The sequence below is a fragment of the Pseudonaja textilis genome, chromosome 6 (assembly GCF_049901715.1).
Source record: "Pseudonaja textilis isolate UNSWEBS1 chromosome 6, rPseTex1.2, whole genome shotgun sequence".
NCBI lineage: Eukaryota > Metazoa > Chordata > Lepidosauria > Squamata > Elapidae > Pseudonaja > Pseudonaja textilis.
In genome coordinates, this window is record NC_141995.1 from 10,330,956 (window position 1) to 10,349,776 (window position 18,821).

An 18,821-nucleotide genomic window follows, 5' to 3' on the forward strand; every position below is an offset into this window, starting at 1 on the left:
GCTAAACACTGAATCCTCACAGTACTGTCTAATGTCTCTGTACATTTACCCAATGTTGTATGGTTGTAGTATTATTATTATACTTCTTACCTTCTTTACTACCTATTATTATTATTATTCATCGCACAGCAGTCAGCCAGATGTTCAGACTGGGTTTGGCATTTTTGTCTACCTGTCGAGTTCTTACCAAGGACCTGGGATAGGCAAATCTGGATGTTTGATGGTATTACAGATCTCGCTGCAGTCCAGTTGTTTTGGGACTGCACCCAAGGCACCTTTTACCATTGGTACTACCCTTGCTTGCCTTTGCCATAGTCATTCTATTTCTATTTGTGGGTCTTCGTATTTTGTTATCTTCTCCAGTTCTTTCTCTTCTCTTCTGCTGTCTCCAGGCACCGCCACACCCACTATCCAGACTTTTTTGTCTTTCTTATGGACAACTGTTAAGTCCAGGGTGTTATGTGGCGGGGGCATGTCTGTCTGGATTCTGAAGTCCCAGAGCAATTTAACTTCTTCATTTTCTATGACTTTTTCTACTTTATGGTCCCACCAGTTCTTGCTTACAGGCAAATGATATTTCTTGCAGATCTTCCAATGCACCATTGTTGCTACTTTGTCATGCCGCTGCTTGTGGTCAGTTTGTGCAATCTTCTTGCAGCAGCTTACCAGGTGATCCACTGTTTTTTTCAGCTTCTTTGCACAGGTGGCACTTACTATCTGTTCTTGTCTTCTCAATTCTGGCTTTGTATACATTTGTCTTTAAGGCTTAGTCATGCTCAGCCAGAATTAATCCCTCGGTCTCTCTCTTTCTTTAACTTTTCTGCTCTTAGCCATGGCCAGATCTTGTTATTATCTGCTTTCCCTGCTATTTTTTTTTTTTTTAACATACTGGCCATGTAGTGCTTTGTCTTCCCATGCCTCCATTCTATTGTTCATTTGATCTTTCTTGTAGGCCAGTTTGGTCTTCCTGGTAGTCATCAAGCCTTCCCGGCATATTAACTTCAGTGCATCTTCTTCATTGTCCTTCAGATATTCTTCCAAAGCCCTTTTTTCTTCTTCAACTATCTGACGTACTTGCAACATTCCATGCCCACCTATTTGCCTTGGTAAGTAGAGATTGTCAATGTCACTGCGAGGATGAAGGGCATGATTCATTGTCATTATTTTTCTGGTCTTCCTAGCCATTGCTTTTAATTCTGTTTGAGTCCAGTTCACTATTCCAGCTGTGTATCTAATGACTGGTATTGCCCAGGTGTTGATTGCCATGATGGCATTCCATTGATCATTTTCACTCTCTTGATGTAGTCACCTCTATTATTATTATTATTATTATTATTATTATTATTATTGTTGTTGTTGTTGTTGTTGTTGCTGTTGTTGTTATTCATAAAAAATGACAGTATACACAGAAATGAGATAATTATGCTGGGTTTTGTATCACAAATCACTAGTCAAACACTTCCCAAGCATTTAGGACTGCATGATGTATTGGCGGATTATGCGAGCAGATCCCAGTAAGGTGGCTTTCTGCAGCTGACCAATGGTGATTTTGTTAATAATAATACCAGTGTTGTTGTTGTTATTGTTGTTGTTATTGTTGTTGTTGTTATTGTTGTTATTGTTGTTATTGTTATTGTGGACCATTTCTGACTTTCTAGAAGTCTCAAACTCAATATTTAGGAGCGAATGAAGCTATTATCTGTTATAATCAGTGGTTCCCTAAAAGGCTTAATGCTTGTAGAGGTTTCTCCTCCTAAATCTCTGATGTTGGAGAAACCAGAAAGCGTCGGGTTTCTTTCAGAGATAGATATGATGGTTTTATGCTGAACAGACTCTCCAGCGCCTAAAAGGGTTGGTTGCTTTTTTAATCGAACTGTCAGCGGGCCCATAATTAGAAAATGGAACAAACACCAGCATAAATATCTCATGCAGCGGTTAGTATTTTCCTCATTTAATGCTGTTGCATTCAAACAAATGGTAATTCCCTTTTAAAAAAAATATCTTTAGGCTTTGCACTCTTAATAGACACCCCAGAAGGAAAGCGAGGAGATGGTTAGCTGTTCTCAAGCCCGCTTCCCTTTTCTCCGCAGTCTCTATTCCCTTCTCACGGAGCTCAAATTCCTTACAGGTTTCATTTATATAATCTCTCAAAAGTTCCTTTCTCCTTGGGAGCCGAATATACCACACACTGACCCATAAGAGTTATCACCTGTTTCCATAACAACACCGAAAAATTATCATCATGTGTCACGGTAGGAAACTAATATTTTGGTTTCTTACCCACGTAGCTGCTAAAAAAACTGGAAACGATTATCACCTAATTCTGACTTGCTCCTGACCAACCACAGTTTGCCTTAAACCAGAGGTAGCAAAGGAAGCAAGGGCCATATCTAACGGGGAGTGGGATGACACAGACACCCTCATTAACAACTAAAAGTTACAAACAACCAGGAACCATATAAATAAAAGTAAAGTAAAAGGCACCCTCCAGATTTTACTCAGCTAGTCTTTCTTTCAAGACCACTGAGCCAGCACTGTCTGAAGACATGTCCAGTCATGTAGCCATCATGGAGCACTGTTACCTTCCCATCCAATTGGGAAGTGCAGGATGCAGGCGGAGGCTCAGGGAGGGGGAAAAACAGGCCTCCCGAAAATTCAGGAAGGCCGGAAATGGGCCCGTTTCCAGCTTCCAGAGACCCTCCGGAGCCTGGAGAAGCCATTTTCACCCTTCTGGAGGCTTGAGGAAAGCCTCCGGAGCCCGGGGAGGGGAAAAACGCCCTTTTCCGACATGGTGCAGGAGGCCAATTAGGCCACGCCCACCATGGTCATGGCCACCCAGCAACCAGGCAGAGAACCCTTTGCTAAAATTTCTGAAGCCCACCCGTGGCTGGGGGACGCTGCAACCGTCATAAATGGGAGCCAGTTGTCAAGCACCCTAATGTAAACCCCATGACCCATGGGGATGCTGCCATGGTCATAAGTGTGAAAAATGGCCCGTTTTTTCAGTGGCCGTTGTAACTTTGAAAGGTCACTAAATGAACTGTTGTATGTCAAGGGCTATCTGTACAGGTGGTTTTCTGAGGGGTGGCCTAAAAGAAGATGTAGCAACCATGGCTACACAATTAAAGACTGAGGCATGATCACACTAGAGTGGCCACCATCATGGGTTTTTTTTAATGCTGCCTTGGAGTATTCTGACGTAAGCAACCCTAGGACTTGACTAGATGAGGAACCCTGAAAGAACAAAGCTTCTAGAATACAGGTAGTCCTCAACTTAACACCATTTGTTTAGCAACTGTCTGAAGTTATAAAAAAGTGACTTACAACTGTTTTTCACACTTAAGACCCTTGTAGCTTCCCCATAGTCACGTGATCAAAATTCGGATGCTTAGCAACTGACTCATATTTATGACTGTTTGCAGTCATTGTGATCCCCTTTTGCAACCTTCTAACAAGACGAGTCGATGGGGAAGCCAGATTCACTTAACAACCATGTTACTAACTTAATAACAGTGGTGGTTCACTTAACAATGGCGGCAAAAAAAAAAGGCTGTAAAATGCAGCAAAACTCAACTGTCTTGCTTAGCAACAGAAATTTTGGGCTCAATTGCAATTGTAAATCAAGGACTACACGCAGGGTTTTTCATCCTTGCCAACTTTAATGGACATGTTTTTTAACTCGCGGAATTCCCCAGCCAGCATGGCTGGTAGGAGAATTCTGGGGGTTGAACTCCACATATCTTAAAGTTGCCAAGGTTGAACACACTGTGCTGGAAGAACAGGAGCTAGGATGAAAAGGAAGAGCAATAAGAACTGAACCAACCGTGTGCCATGGTACACGAGAGGGCAACTTCTTAAACAAGTACTTGTGATTTTAATAATTGCACATTTCCTCTAACCTCTGTTTATATTCATGTATAAGCGAGAAATGTAGAGAAGAATAAGAAATTCACCTTGTAGCTACTACCCATCTGCCTTCCATCGAGGACCTGTATACTGCATGAGTCAAAAAGAGAGCTCTGAAAATATTTACAGACCCCTCACATCCCGGACATAAACTGTTTCAACTCCTTCCCTCGAAAACGATGCTACAGAGCACTGCACACCAGAACAACTAGGCACAAGAACAGTTTTTTCCCGAATGCCATCTCTCTGCTAAACAAATAATTCCCTCAATACTGTCCAACTATTTACAAAGTTTGCACTACTATTAGTATTAATCTTCTCATCACACCTTATCACCCTTCCCCTCCCACTTATGACTTTATGACTGTAACTTTGTCGCTTGTATCCTTACGATTTATATTGACTGTTTCCTAGTATGATTTGATTGCTGATTATACCCTATGACTATCATTAAGCGTTATACCTAATGATTCTTGACTCTTGACGAATGTATCTTTTCTTTTATCTACACTGAGAGCATTTGCACCAAGACAAATTCCTTGTGTGTCCAGTCACACTTGGCCAATAAAAGAATTCTGTTCTATTCTATTCTATTCTATTCTATTCTATTCTATTCTATTCTATTCTATTCTATTCTATTTCCATTCCATTCCATTCCATTCCATTCCATTCTATTCTATTCTATTCTATTCTATTCTATTCTATTCTATTCTATTCTATTCTAATTCCATTCCATTCCATTCCATTCCATTCCATTCTATTCTATTCTATTCTATTCTATTCTATTCTATTCTATTCTATTCTAGAAACTGCCTAGCTTTGTTGTTTGAAATCAGTTTTTACTTGGGAATAGCATTGGTTGGACAGCATTTCTAAGCCTGGGATAATATTTGTGTGTGTGTCTTTTTTTAACTTCTGCTCTATTGCAGGCATCAGCTATAAAAACAAGCCTATTGTGTACATGCACCACAATTAAGTTGCAAAGACAGATAGATTCCATTGGCAAAAAGGAGAAGAAAATATTCAGAGGGAGCAGAATGAAAGCACAAAGTATAAGGCACATGTTTAGAATGACTCCCCTGGACCTTAAGCAAAAACAGCCCACGGTTTCTTCATTTGGAAGAGCCATTTATAAGTAGTGAGTTTTACGTTTAAGAACTGGCATCAGCTTTTGTGCACAAGCCGGAACAATTAGCTCTTCTCCTTGCTTTCTTCTTTTCACCCTAAGTCTCTCTCCTCTTATGCAGTTACAGAGTCAAGGTCCTCGGAGAACAAATACTTCCTTGCAGACAAGGAATAACCGCCACAGAATGTATGTAGGAATAGAATAGAATAGAATAGAATAGAATAGAATAGAATAGAATAGAATAGAATATATAATAATGGACTGGCTAGACTAGACTGGACTGGGCTTGGCTAGGCTAGGTTAGGCTAGGCTAGGCTAGACTAGACTAGACTAGACTAGACTAGACTAGACTAGAATAGAATAGAATAGAATAGAATAGAATAGAATAGAATAGAATAGAATAGAATAGAATATATAATAATGACTAGACTAGAACTGAACAGAATTCTTTATTGGCCAAGTGTGATTACATAAGGAATTTGTTTCCGATGTGTAACCTGTCATATGTGTATATGTACTGTATGTATGTATGTGTTTCATTCATTTATTCTTTCAATAAACCACACACAAGTTTAGGGAATTTGGCTTCCATCCAATTGGATGGATGGATGGATGGATGGATGGATGGATGGATGGATGGATGGATGGATGGATGGATGGACGGACATATGGACACACAGTGCCATGGCACCAAATGTGGAAAGAATTTCAGAACCAGTAGAAAAGAATATTTGTAGGTCCTTGGTGCTCTCTGAGCTTGCTTGTTTTCTTGCAGATGTTTCATTACCCAAACTAGGTAACATCATCAGTGCTAACGTCTGCAGAAGAACAACCAAGCTCAGAGGGCAATAAGGTCTGCCTGCTCAGAATTTTAGAACTTTAAATATGCAATTTACGACTCAATGGTGGGCCCAGGACTCAAATTATATCCATCATATAGAAACTACTTGAGAAATAATAAAAAGAAACCCTCGTGGCTTGTTACATACAAACTAGGTTTCCAGGTCCATTGCACTGTGTCATATACACACACATGTACTCCTGGGCAGAGAGATCCTAAGATGCCCTAGGTTGAGAGTGGAAAAGCCGGCCTTTGAAAGGCAGCCTAAAGATAAAATCGAAAGAAAGAAATGGCTGATTTTTCACATTATGACAGCAGCTGGCTAGAGTCAGTGTCAGTCATCATTCTGGTCAACGCACAACATGGTGTGCTAAGCACACCGGATTCCCCAATCGTATGTAAGTGGAACGAGAAACATGCTCACCTTGAGGCTTTTCGGACTCTGGCTTTTTCAAAGGAAAACCGAGGTTGCTCGGTTAGGTCATATGTCCGGGTGGTTGGCTCTGCAGACACCCCTTCTTTTGCACCCCTCCTCCTGTTGCTGCCTGCGACCTGGCTGGCCCCGGGTGTCTCTGTAAGGCTGGGGAAAAGGAAAGGGTTGGTCCCTTGAGTGACCACGACATCTTGCAGTTTGTTCAGCTGGATGCATTTGCACTTGAGCTCTTCGGTAAGGTCTCCGATGGTCTTCGTTTGCTTGGCGAGCTGCTCCTGGAGCTCTAGGATGTGGTAGTCCCTCTCGTGCAGCTCTTCCTCCTGTCTCTTCAGTTCTTTCTCGAGCTCCCAAATCTTGTTTCTCAGAAGATCTGCAGCTCCTGTTATGGTGCTGAGGCTCAAGGCCGGGTCTTTCAGGACCTTGCCGCAACTGGAACAACCGAAAGGACAGCTTCCAACATGGCTGTCCAACCTCCGCAGGTACCTGGGTTTCACCGAACCATTTCCCATTGGGGCTGGCGACCTAGGCGAAGGAAACAGAGCAGACCGTGTGGCAGGGTTGTACAAAAGGGTGAGGGTGTCATCCGAACATATCAGAGCCTAGGCTGGACAGTCCTTGATGCAGATGATATAAGGTCTCCCCTGCCTTGGGCAGAGGGTTGGACTAGATGATCTTGAAGGTCCCTGTGATTCTGTGAAAGAATTTTTCCTATCATCTATCTATCTATCTATCTATCTATCTATCTATCTATCTATCTATCTATCTATCTATCTATCTATCTCTATCATCTCTATCTATACCTTCTTACCTTCTTTCTATCTATATCTATTTCTATCTATCTCTATCTATCATTATCTCTATCATCTCTATCTATCATCTCTATCTATTATCTATATCTATCTCTATCTATCTATCTCTATCTTTCTATCATCTCTACCTATACCTACCGACCTTTTCTCTATCTCTATCTATCTATCTATCATCTATCTACATTTCTTTTTAAGAATTTAGTACGGTAGAAGGTAGTAATTACAACTAACTTTGCCCAATACTGTTAGTCAAATAAATAAATGCAATGTGAAAAAGTTTGTTTGGCAGAGAAAAAAAGATATCCAATAAATATTACCAAGTTAACAGCAAGGAAATAAAAGATTTCTCCACAAGGAGAAAAGCTCCTGTTCCAGTGAATCAGCCAATATATACTATGTCTATATGTATGTTTCTTTATTTTATTGGTATCCCACATTTATTATTTTTACAGTTAATTCAAGGTGGCAAATATATCCAACACACCTTCCTCCTCTTCTTTTCCCCACAACAACCCTGTGAGGTGGGTTGGGCTGAGAAAAGTGACAAGCCCAAAGTTATCCAGCTAGATTGCATGCCAAAGGCAGGAGTAGAACTCACAATCTCCTACTGATTGGCTCAAAGTCACCTATTTGGGTTTAGTGAACTCAGGCAGGTCTTGAACTCAGGGCTTCTTCTTTTCTCTCCTGGTGCCTTAACTAACCAGCAGAATATCTGTTTGCCAACCACTTCAGACCAAAAGTTTGCAAATTTTGCTGCAAATTTTAATTACAGTTCTCTCATACTCAGACTTAAAATTCTAAACTCAGATAATTGGCAGAAACCCAACCCAAAATTTAGAAATCTAGGACTGGAGAGAGGTGAGCTGAGAGAAGAAACCATTTGCTTAATCCTTGCAGAGGAGCTGAAAATTTGTAAGGGGAAAATGAACAGAAATTTGCACATCACACACACTTTTAAAAAAAAAAATATATGACAAAAACTAGGGAATCTCTGCAATTGACAGAGCACTTTGCAAACCAAACCAACGGAGAGACAGAGACTATCAAATTTGCAAATGCCAAAGTAATCAAACAGCCAGGCGTGCGTTCCTACCTACCCTCCTTCCAGTAATTCCTACTGATTTTGCCACCAAAGGGTTTTTTTCATGCTGCTTCAATCTCTTTTATTTGTTCAGTGCTTTTGCAGCCTCAACACATCTTGGCATCATGCAAGTTTAAAAGACTTTTTTGACAGGGTCTTTTAAGTGAGTGTGTGAGCAAAGCAACCTGGACAAAAATGGAACAATTCACAGATCATGTCCGCAGCATGGAGAAATCCTCAGATGTCGTGTGAATTGTTGCTGTTGTTTTTTCACAAAACCAACTTTTACTACCAACCTGCCTTCCATTGAGGACATGTATACTTGCACAAGTCCAAAAGAGGGCTGTAAATATATCTACAGATCCCTCATATCCTGGACATAAACTGTTTCAACTCCTTCCCTTAAAATGACGTTATAGAGCACTGCACACCAGAACAGCTACACACAAGGACAGTTTTTTCCCCACATGCCATCACTTTAAACAACTAATTCCCACAACACTGTCAAACTAGTTACTAAGTAAGACTGTATTGCTATTATTCTTCTCACCCTTCCTATTACCTATCTCCTCCCACTTATGACTGTAACCTTGTTGCTTGTTATCTTTACAATTTATATTGTTTTAATTTCCTAGTGATTTGATTGCTTATTTAGTATCCTATGACTATCACTGTTGTATCTTATGATTCTGGATGAATACATTTTTATGCACGCTGAGAGCTTATGCACTGAAGACAAATTCCCTGTTTGTCCAATCACACTTGGCCAATAAAGAAGTCTATCCTATCCTATCCTATCCTATCCTATCCTATCCTACCCTATCCTATCCTATCCTATCCTATCCTATCCTATCCTATCCTATCCTATTCTCTATTCCTTTCCTTTTCTATCCCATCCTATCCTATCCTTTCCTATCCTATCCTATCCTATATTTAGAGTAACCTGCTAACTTCAGGGAAACCAAACCACTTGGATTTAGAAAACTGGATATTCTCTTGGACAAAATGTCACAATTTTAAGTGCATATAACCAAACAATTTTTTTTTTCTCTGTGGTATGTCGTGGTTCTGTTTCCCAAGTCAAAAGATCTCCCAACTGGATACAGGTAAATGATCATTTCCTGCCAGGAGGAAGGACAAATCTAAGAACAAATTGAACCTTGAAAATTACTTCTGGCTGAGTTAATTGGCATCCTTCCATGATGGGCTTAGCCCTGATGACTATTTTTATATCTTTCCATTATAACATCGAGCAAGTAAAAATCTCCCTTTTAATTCAAACAGAATGGAATTCTCTTGTTTACAGGTAGTCCTTGACTTGCAACAGTTTGTTCAGTGACTGTTTGAAGTTACAACAGCCCTGAAAAGAGTGATTTATGACCATTTTTTCACACTTATGGCTGTTGCAGCATCCTCATGGTCACGTGATCAAAATTCAGATGTTTGGCAACCGACTCATATTTATGATGGTTGCAGCTTTTGCGACTTTCTGACGAGCAAATTCATTGGGGAAGCCAGATTCACTTAACAACCATGTTCCTAACCTAACTGCAGTGACCCACTTAACAAATGTGACAAGAAATTCGTAAAATAGGGCAAAATTCACTTAACAAATGTCTCACTTAGCAACAGAAATGTTGGGCTCAATTGTGCTCGTAAGTCGAGGACCACCTGTACTCACCTTAACTGAAATGCAGTTTTCTTCCTGGCTTTGGACCCCGGCTGGTCCAAATTTACTGCAATTTAGCAGGCAAGTTTACCGGGTAAGGAGTGAGCGGGCAGGGTGGGTCCCCGCGGGCCGTGTGGGCAGCGCAGCCTTGTGTTTCTGCGCAGCCTGGATTAATTGCTTTGGGGAGGGGGGGTGCTCTGGGGGTGAGATTTCTCTGCAGCCCACCAAAATTTTCTCACAGCCATGGCCCACCGACTGGCGACCGCTGTTCTAGTCCAACCCCTGCTAGAGCAGGAGACCCTATACAATTTATGACAAGTGGCTGTCTTGAAAGCCTCCAGTGATGAAGCACCCACCATTTCTGAAGTCTCCTTATGACTTGAACTTTTCCAGAAGAATCCATCGCATTCTAACACCCACATTCACACATAAACAGTGCTAACGTTTCCTCAACCTGCTACACTGAAGTTGTACTGGATGATAAGCCACATTCAGGGGAGCTGAATTAAGCTATTTAAGAGACACCAGGCTGGAGAAATATGGATATGCCTGGTAAACTGGTAGTGATCACCAAAACTTTGGATGCCCAGACAAATAAAAAAAAAACCCTTCTATCTTCTCTCTTTTGCTACAATGCTATTTCATTAAATGACAGAGGAACCTGAGTGTGAGATGAAGTCACAACAGAACTTCGTCTCTTCTTTCTTCTTCTACTGCAAGATTCAATAAAGATCCTTGTGGCCCAACTCAAATCAAACCCTCCAACTCAAATCAAATCCTCCTGCTCCTATGCTACATCTTGAGAATGGTTTGGCTCTCATCCTTGCAACCCCACCGATAGAGCAAGACAGTCCAACAGAATACTCCTATTACATAAACTGGATTTATCCCCGTACTCTCTGGCACGGAGAAAGGGAGAAAAACCACTCGGCATAGATTTATATCACTTTGAGGAAAACGATTCTGATCATAATCTCTTCCTTTGACATCGTCTCCTCCAGGAAATATAGAAAGAGAGAGAGCAATTGGAAGGGGAAAGCCTGAGATACATACAATCTGTTATGGAAAGAAGAGATCACAATTTAGTGCACACAATTTAGTGCCTCCTCTTACGTGGACCAAATCAATCTATCTTTGGTGATTGTCTCCTGCCAGAGTCAAGTGTCAGGAGACAGGGGACTTCTGCGGTTTTTTCTGAACCTTGCAACATGTGCTACCCAAAGCCCACCAACCTTGAAGTGAAATCTTTCTTTTAGCTGTGAGTCCTGAAGCAATGCCTAGGTCCCCTTCCAACACAGCACTGCTGGCGACTGGCAAAGCAAGCATCTCTCAGAGAGAACCTCTCTGCCTTAAAGCCCTCTACCCCACCCCAAAGTGGGATGATAAAATGGGGGATGGGGAGGTGCATGAAAATATCAGCCTAGTGGATTGTTATTACAAACATATCAGCAAGCAGCTCAGGTCCAGTCCAGTCCAGTCCAATCTAGTCCTCCCTCCCTCCCTCCCTCTCTCCTTTACCCTTTCATCCTCTTCCTATCTTCTGGACCCCTTCCTTCCTTCCTTCCCTCCCTCCCTCTCTCCTTTACCCCTTCATCCCCTTCCTATATTCTGGACCCCTTCCTTCCTTCCTTCCTTCCTTCCTTCCTTCCTTCCTTCCTTCCCTCCCTCCCTCCCTCTCTCCTTTACCCCTTCATCCCCTTCCTATCTTCTGGATCTCTTCCTTCCTTCCTTCCTTCCTTCCTTCCTCCCTCCCTCCCTCCTTCCTTCCTTCCTTCCTCCTCCTTCCTATCTTCTGGATCTCTCCTTCCTTCCTTCCTTCCTTCCTTCCTTCCTTCCTTCCTTCCTTCCTTCCTCTTCTCCCCTTCCTTCCTTCCTTCCTCCCTCCCTCCTTTACCCCTTTACCATCTATCTACCTACCTACCTACCTACCTACCTAGCCATGTATCCAATTCCTATCTATTTCATTCCCACGACATCCCGCCGCACGTTATCCACGCGTGCTGTGGAGGGAGCCGGCGGTGGCCAAGTGAGCGCGAGCCGGAGAGTCCCGTCCCGGAACGGAGACCAAAGTCGTCCCGCGGAAAGGCGGGGGCCCGTCGCTTGCGTCCCCGACCGGCTTCGCCTTGCCCTTCTCCGGCCACCCAAAGCAACGGGATGCCCCCCCACCCCCAATTCGGCACCGCGGCGCCTCGGTCCTCCCTCCGCGCGTGAGGCGCCGCCGGCAGGGTCCGCGGGCGACCCCCGACATTTCGCCCCCCTCGTCTTGCCGCCGCGCGCGCCTGCGTCCTCTTCGCCTTCTCCTTCCCGCAGCTCCGCCGCCTTTGCCGCGCTCACCTGCCCGCTCGGGCGGTCGGGTGGGCAGCCCGCCCCGCGCTCTCCTCTCCCCCCACGCCCGGCCGCTTCCTTCGCCCTCGGATGAGACGGAGCCGGCCGGCGGCGTCCAGCGAGCGAGCGAGCGAGCGAAAAAGCAGCCAGGCGGACCAGGCAGTGCGCAGAAGGCGGGCAGCACGTCGCGTGGGCACCGCTGCCGCCGCCCCGACTGCTCGGGAGAGCCGAGGAGGACCGTCAGGCACGCAGGCTGGAGCGGGGGGGCTGCCTCGCGATGGGGGGGGCAGAGGAGGGGCGAGGAGGGACCGGCCCGCCTTGGGCGAAGGGAGGCAGCGGTGCCGCCTCGGGCCCGCGCGCCAGGGACCGGGAGGGCTTGTTTACGCCGGGAGGGCGCGCGGCTCCCCTCAAGGGCGAGGAACTCGGAGGGCCGGCTCGGTGGGATTCCCGCGCGCTTTGCTGAGGGGGGAAGACTTGCAGGTGTGAATGCGGTAGTCTGGGTGGAGGGGTTTCTTTCTTTCTTTCTTTCTTTCTTTCTTTCTTTCTTTCTTGTCTTCTCTTTTTCTTTTCCTTCCTTCTCTTTCTTTTCCTTCCTTTTTCCTTCCTTTTCCTTCCTTCTTTCTTTTCTTTCTCTCCCTTCTTCCTTCCTTTCTTGTCTTCTTTCTCTTTCCTTCCTTCCTTTCTTTTCCTTCCTTCCTTCTCTCTTCTTTTCCTTCCCTTTTCCTTCCTTTTCCTTCCTTCTTTCTTTTCTTTCTCTCTCCTTCTTCTTCCTTTCTTGTCTTCATTCTCTTTTCGTTCTTTCCTTTCTTTCTTTCTTTTTCTTCCTTCTTTTTCTTTTCCTTCCTTCCATCTCTTTCTTTTCCTTCCTTTTTCCTTCCTTTTCCTTCCTTCTTTCTTTTCTTTCTCTCTCCCTTCTTCCTTCCTTCCTTTCTTGTCTTCCTTCTATTTCTCTTTTCCTTCCTTCTTTCCTTCCTTCTCCTTCTTTTCCTTCCTTCCTTTCTTTTTCCTCCTTCTTTTTCTTTTCCTTCCTTCTCTTCCTTTTTCCTTTCTTTTCCTTCCTTTCTTTTCTTTCTCCCTCCCTTCTTCCTTCCTTCCTTTCTTGTCTGCCTTCTCTTTCTCTTTTCCTTCCTTCCTTCCTTCCTTCCTTTTTCTTCCTTCTTTATTTCTTTTCCTTCCTTCCTTCTTTCTTTTCCTTCTTTTTTTCCTTTCTTCTCTCTCTCCCTCCCTTCTTCCTTCTATCCTTTCTTTCCCTTCCTTCCTTCTGTTTTTCTTTTCCTTCCTTCCATCCTCTTTTCTTTTCCTTCTTTCCATCCTTCTTTCTCTTTCTTTTCCTCCCTCCCTCCCTCCCTTCCTTCCTCTAATTTTAACTAGAAGCCAGCACAGGTTTGTCAAAACCAGATCATGCCAAATCCATCTTATTTCATTCTTTGACCAATTGACTAAATTAGTAGACCAGCAAAATGCTGCTAACATGGTATACTTAGGCTTCAGCAAGGAATTTAACAAAGTAGACCACAACCTACTTCTTGGTAAGCTAGAAAAAAGTGAGATAGAAAGCATCACTACCAGATGGATTTCCAATTGGCTGACAAATTGCACGCAACAAATAGTCCATAATGGTACTATATCTACATGGAGGGAAGTAAGCAGGCGGGTACCACAAGGTTCCATCTTAGGCCCTGTACGATATCTTCATAAATGGGTTAGATGAGGGAATAGAAGGGGAACTCTTGAAATTTGCAGATGATACTAAGCCGGTAGGAATAGCCAACACCCCAGAAGACAAGCTCAGGATCCAGAAAGATCTTGACAGACTTGAACAATGGGCCCTATCCAACAACATGAAATTTATTGTGGGGGAAAAGCAAGGTTTTACACCTAGGCAGGAAAAAACAAAAGAGTCAAGTACAGATTAGGTGAAACATGGCTCAAAAACAGTAACTGTGGGAGGATCCTTGAAGTCCTAATGGATGGTCACTTAAACATGAGCCAGCCATGTGCGGCAGCAGCCCAAAAGCTTATACAATAGTTGGTTGTATAAACAGAGGCGTAGAGTCAAAACCATTTGAAGTATTAGTACTGCTTTATAAATTATTAATAAGACCATACCTGGAATACTGCATCCAGTTTTGGTGACCACATTGCCAAAAAAAAGATGTTGAGACCTTGGAAAAAGCGCAAAAAGGAATAACTAAGATGATTTAAGGCTTGGAGACAAAAACAGGATTTGAGTATGGCTAGTCTAGAGAAAAGAAGGACCGGGGTGACACAATAGAAGTATCCCACTATTTGAGAGACTGCCACAAAGGAGGGGAGGTCAATTTATTTTCCAAAGCACCAGAAGCCAAGACAAGGAACAATGGATGGAAACTAATCAAGGAGGGAAGCAACCTGGAATTGAGGAGAAACTTCCTTAGGGTGAAGACAATTAACCAGCGGAACAGCTTTGCCTTCAAGATATTACGGGTGCTTCATCACTGGAGGTTTTCAAGAAAAGACTGTACAGCCACCTGTCTGAAATGGTATAGGGTCTCCTGCTTGAGCAGGGGTTGGACTAGAAGACCTCCAAGGTCCCTTTCAGGTCTACTCTGATTGATTGATTCTCTTACTTTTCCTTCCTTCCTTCTCTTTTTCATTCTCTTTTCCCTTTTTTCCTTCTTCTCTCCCTCTCTCTTTCTTTGTCTCTTTCTTTTTCTTTTCTATCTCTACCTCTTTTTCTCCCTCCCTCCCTTCCTACTTTCTTGTTCTTTCTCCCCTTTTCCTTCCTTCCTTCCTGCCTGCCTGCCAGCCAGCCAGCCAGCCAGCATCCATCCATCCCACCTCAGCTTCTCCTATTCAACCTGTCCCCACAAGTAATGGCAGAGTGAATGCTGCGTATTTTGGTAATATTTCTTTTTTTAATGTGTACTGCCCATTCCACTTTAGGGCACTAATCGACTTACAAGTAATGGTGTCCATAATCCTGTTTTCAATCAGGTTGAGAAGGTCTTTAGAAACTTTTTTAGAATCTGTATGAAAGGCTGAGTTTGACTCAGGATAGCTGAAGCTCAAATGGATCTGTGAATGCCTTTTTTGGTAAGGCCTTATTTTTCCTTTTGTCCTAATTTCAGATGTGCAAGTTCCTACTGAGGTCTGCAACACAACTACTCACTTAATCTTCCAGAAACAAGCCTGACATACAGAATCTTTAATGATTAACCAAATAAGTATGTTTATTGACAAAGGGTTTTAAAATACCTGAGCTTGAGATAGTTATGTGTGCCAAACTACACACAGTTTACATAACGGTTGAAACTTGTTAATAATCTGTTATGCCTTAGATATTTTCTTTAGCAATATGAGAAAGATTTTTCCATCACAGATGAGAAGCAACCAAAAGCAAGCACACTGGACAAAAACCAAACCATTGTAGGAAAGGAAGAGTTACAAAATTAATGCATCATATAATGTTTACTTATTTATTTCTATCCAAACATCTTAATTATTTTTATAAATAACTCAAGACAGTGAACATAACTGATACTGCTTCTTCGTCCTGTTTTCCCCACAACAAACCTGTGAGGTTGGTTGGGCTAAGAGAATGTGACCAATCTAAATGAAGTCACCCAGTTGGCTTTCATGGCTAAGGAAGGACTAGAACTCACAGTCTCCAAATTCCTAATTCCTAGCCTGGTGCCTTAACCACTACTAGACCAAACTGGCACAATACAATATTACAAAGATATGGTATTGAGGCTGAAGTCCTATGAATCTTGATTTCATTCATTCAATCAGTTGAACTATTTCCCGCATGGTGAGCCTGGGACAAAAAAAAATATGCGATCACAAATAAAGGGACTACATTTTTTTTCCCCTGTCAGAATTTTGAGATTTACAAGATGAGCAGTGGTGCAATACTGCAGGCTACTTCTGCTGACTGCCGGCTGCCTGCAATTTGCAGTTTGAATCTCAACAGGCTCGAGGTAGACTCAGCCTTCCCTCCTTCCGAGGTGGGTAAAATGAGGAGCCACATTGTTGGGGGCAATAGGGTGACTCTGTATAAATCGCTTAGAGAGGGCTGTAAAGCACTGTGAAGCGGTATATAAGTCTAAGGGCTATTGCTATTGCTGTTTGCAAAACAGGAAGGATGGCAACAGATTATTATGGCATGTTCCCCTGGTAAATTTCTACCCTTTGTGCAGCAGGGAGCTAGATACATGGATGTAACTCTCGCAGTCCTGAAACATCCATGAGTTCTCCAGTTGTTCACTAAAATTATCCTAATTGCTACCTCTGATCAAAGGGATCAAACGCAACCAAACTCTCCCAGCAATGTTCCTTGGTGCCTTGCCATGCCTTGTTCCTCTCGATCAATTTACTTTGTTCTAATTAAAAATGACAAAGTTATTACATAAAATTCGCTAATTGTGCTTTTACAGCTTTTCTCGGTACTTCAAGATGCAAATCCCAGGGACGATGCTGTGAGAATTTATGCAAAAGGAAAAAAAATATAGGCCACAAATAGAGAGTGGCATAATTAAACTACGACGTGCAGAAGAATACTGTCAGGGAAGCAGCTAACAACCACCAGCTCTTTGGATTACATTGTATCTAAACGTTGTTGCTTGTTTGCAGAAAAAAAACAACTACCAGATCCCAAATGTCAACTTTATGTTAATAGCCACTTGCAGAATGAGTTTTTATGCGCTATTGCAAATTGCGCCTTTTGGGAGAGATGAGAAATCCTGCCAAGGAAAAAAAAACGTTTGCACCCAAACTGCACCTGTCTTCTCCCCAAATACATCTGACCAATAGTTTGTAGAGATTCTCAGTCATCCAGGTCATGGTTTTGTTTTTTTCAGGAGGCAACCGGACTTTCTTGTTTTTTCTTTTGAAGACATTTCGCTTATCATCCAAGAAGCTTCTTCAGCTCTGACTGGATGATGGTGGGGAATGGATTTATATTCCTTGCAGACAGCTGGTCGTTTGCATCCTTTCACGGGGGTGATTGAAGCCCGTGGAGAGGTTTTTTTTTTTAAAAAAAAATTATTTATTTTATCGAGCAATTGTAAGATAACAGGTATAAGTATAAACATAGTTATGGATACATGAAATGGATACATATAAGAAAAATAGAAAGAAACCATAGGACAGGGATGGTAGGCACGTTGGTGCGCTTATGCACGCCCGCTACAGACCTCTTAGGAAAGGGGTGAGGTCAACAGCAGACAGTCTAAGGTTAACGTTTTTGGGGTTTGGGGAAGAAACCACAGAGTCAGGTAGAGTATTCCAGACATTGACCACTCTGTTGCTGAAGTCGTATTTCCTGCAATCAAGTTTGGTGCGATTAACCTTGAGTTTGTATCTATTGTGTGCTCTTGTATTGTTATGGTTGAAGCTGAAGTATCCATTGACAGGTAGGACATTGCAATGTATGATTTTATATACTATACTTAGATCGGACCGAAGGCAACGTAGTTCTAGGTTTGCTATCTTTTTTATCTGTGTCCTCGGGGTCACCTGAGTAGTGCTAATAGTTCCTGTAGTCTGCAATTTTATCTCTGGAAATCTATTCGTACTCCCACACCACTCCAAGGGTATTCATCCCAAATTGTATAGTTAAATGTCTGTAGAGATTCTAAGTCATCCAGGTCATGGTTGTCCCAAAGGTGCTTTTTCTGGACTGGAGGCAATTGGACTGTCTTGTTTTTCTTTTTTTTTGAAGGCTAAGAGGATGCAAATGACCAGCTGTCTGCAAGGAATATAAATCCTTCCATTCCTCACTATCCTGTCAGAGCTGAAGAAGCTTCTTGGATGAGAAGCGAAACGTCTTCAAAGAAAAACAAGAAAGTCCAGTTGCCTCCAGAAAAAGCATCTTTGGGACATCTGACTAATGTCACATGTAGAGGCAGTCCTCGTTTAATAACCACAATGGAAACAATCACTAAGTGAAACTGCTTATGATCTCACTTCAGATTTCCTTTGCTTTACAGAACCCGCAAAGGTTGTAAATGCGAACATTGGTTGCAAAGTTATTTTCTCACCACTGTCATTAACTGCGAACTGTTGCTAAAGAAGGCAGTCTCTAAATGAGGCAGGCAGCATACAAGTGCAGAATTTTTTAAAAAAAATGTTCCTCCCCCCCAAATATTGCAAGGTCCTCAGATATACACGGGTTACCTGAATCTGTGAGTCTGGGAAAAGAACCCTACTCTTCACCATCAAAATTAGTTTGGCATTCACGCTCTTGAAATGCAAAATTATTTGGTTTCTGAACAATTACAAACAGTCCAAAGACATGTTTATGAAGTGCACAGCTTCTGCATGGAAGGTTTTAAATTGGCCCCATCCAGACCAAATCCACACAATTTCTTTTCAATAAGACATAGAAAGAAGGGAACTTATTGCAATAAATAGCAAATTAAGGATCTTTTGATTGTTTTGTTCCCAAGTTCTTGGGAGGTGTTTCTTATATAAATTAGTTTACCTTTGTTTTAGGATTTATGCTGGGGTTTTGCGGGCTGGGGTGGGGTGGGGGGGTTAAGTTTCCCATCTCAGAATAGCAGAAAGCACCACCACCAATCTCCAGCCAACAGTATCAGGACTATTGCAAATTAAGGATTCTACAACTCACTTCTGTCAGTTCTTGAAG

General features: G+C 42.6%; 1 protein-coding gene across 3 annotated transcripts in view; it reads right to left on the minus strand.

Moving 5' to 3' along the window:
• Positions 1–12,416, minus strand: part of PRKG2 (protein kinase cGMP-dependent 2) — a 79,547-nt gene extending 67,131 nt beyond the window's left edge. The window contains exons 1-2 of one of the 3 annotated variants that reach the window (XM_087935792.1): positions 12,200–12,416; positions 6,298–6,828 (exon numbers count right to left, since the gene is read on the minus strand). In XM_087935792.1, coding sequence (XP_087791918.1) covers positions 6,298–6,815 — 518 coding nt within the window. In that variant the 5' untranslated portion in view covers positions 6,816–6,828; positions 12,200–12,416. Of the gene's footprint in view, positions 1–6,297; positions 6,829–11,097; positions 11,306–12,199 lie in introns of those variants that run through there. The other 2 variants (XM_026718908.2, XM_087935793.1) reach the window with 2 other exon arrangements.
• Between the last annotated feature and the right edge of the window lie 6,405 nt (positions 12,417–18,821).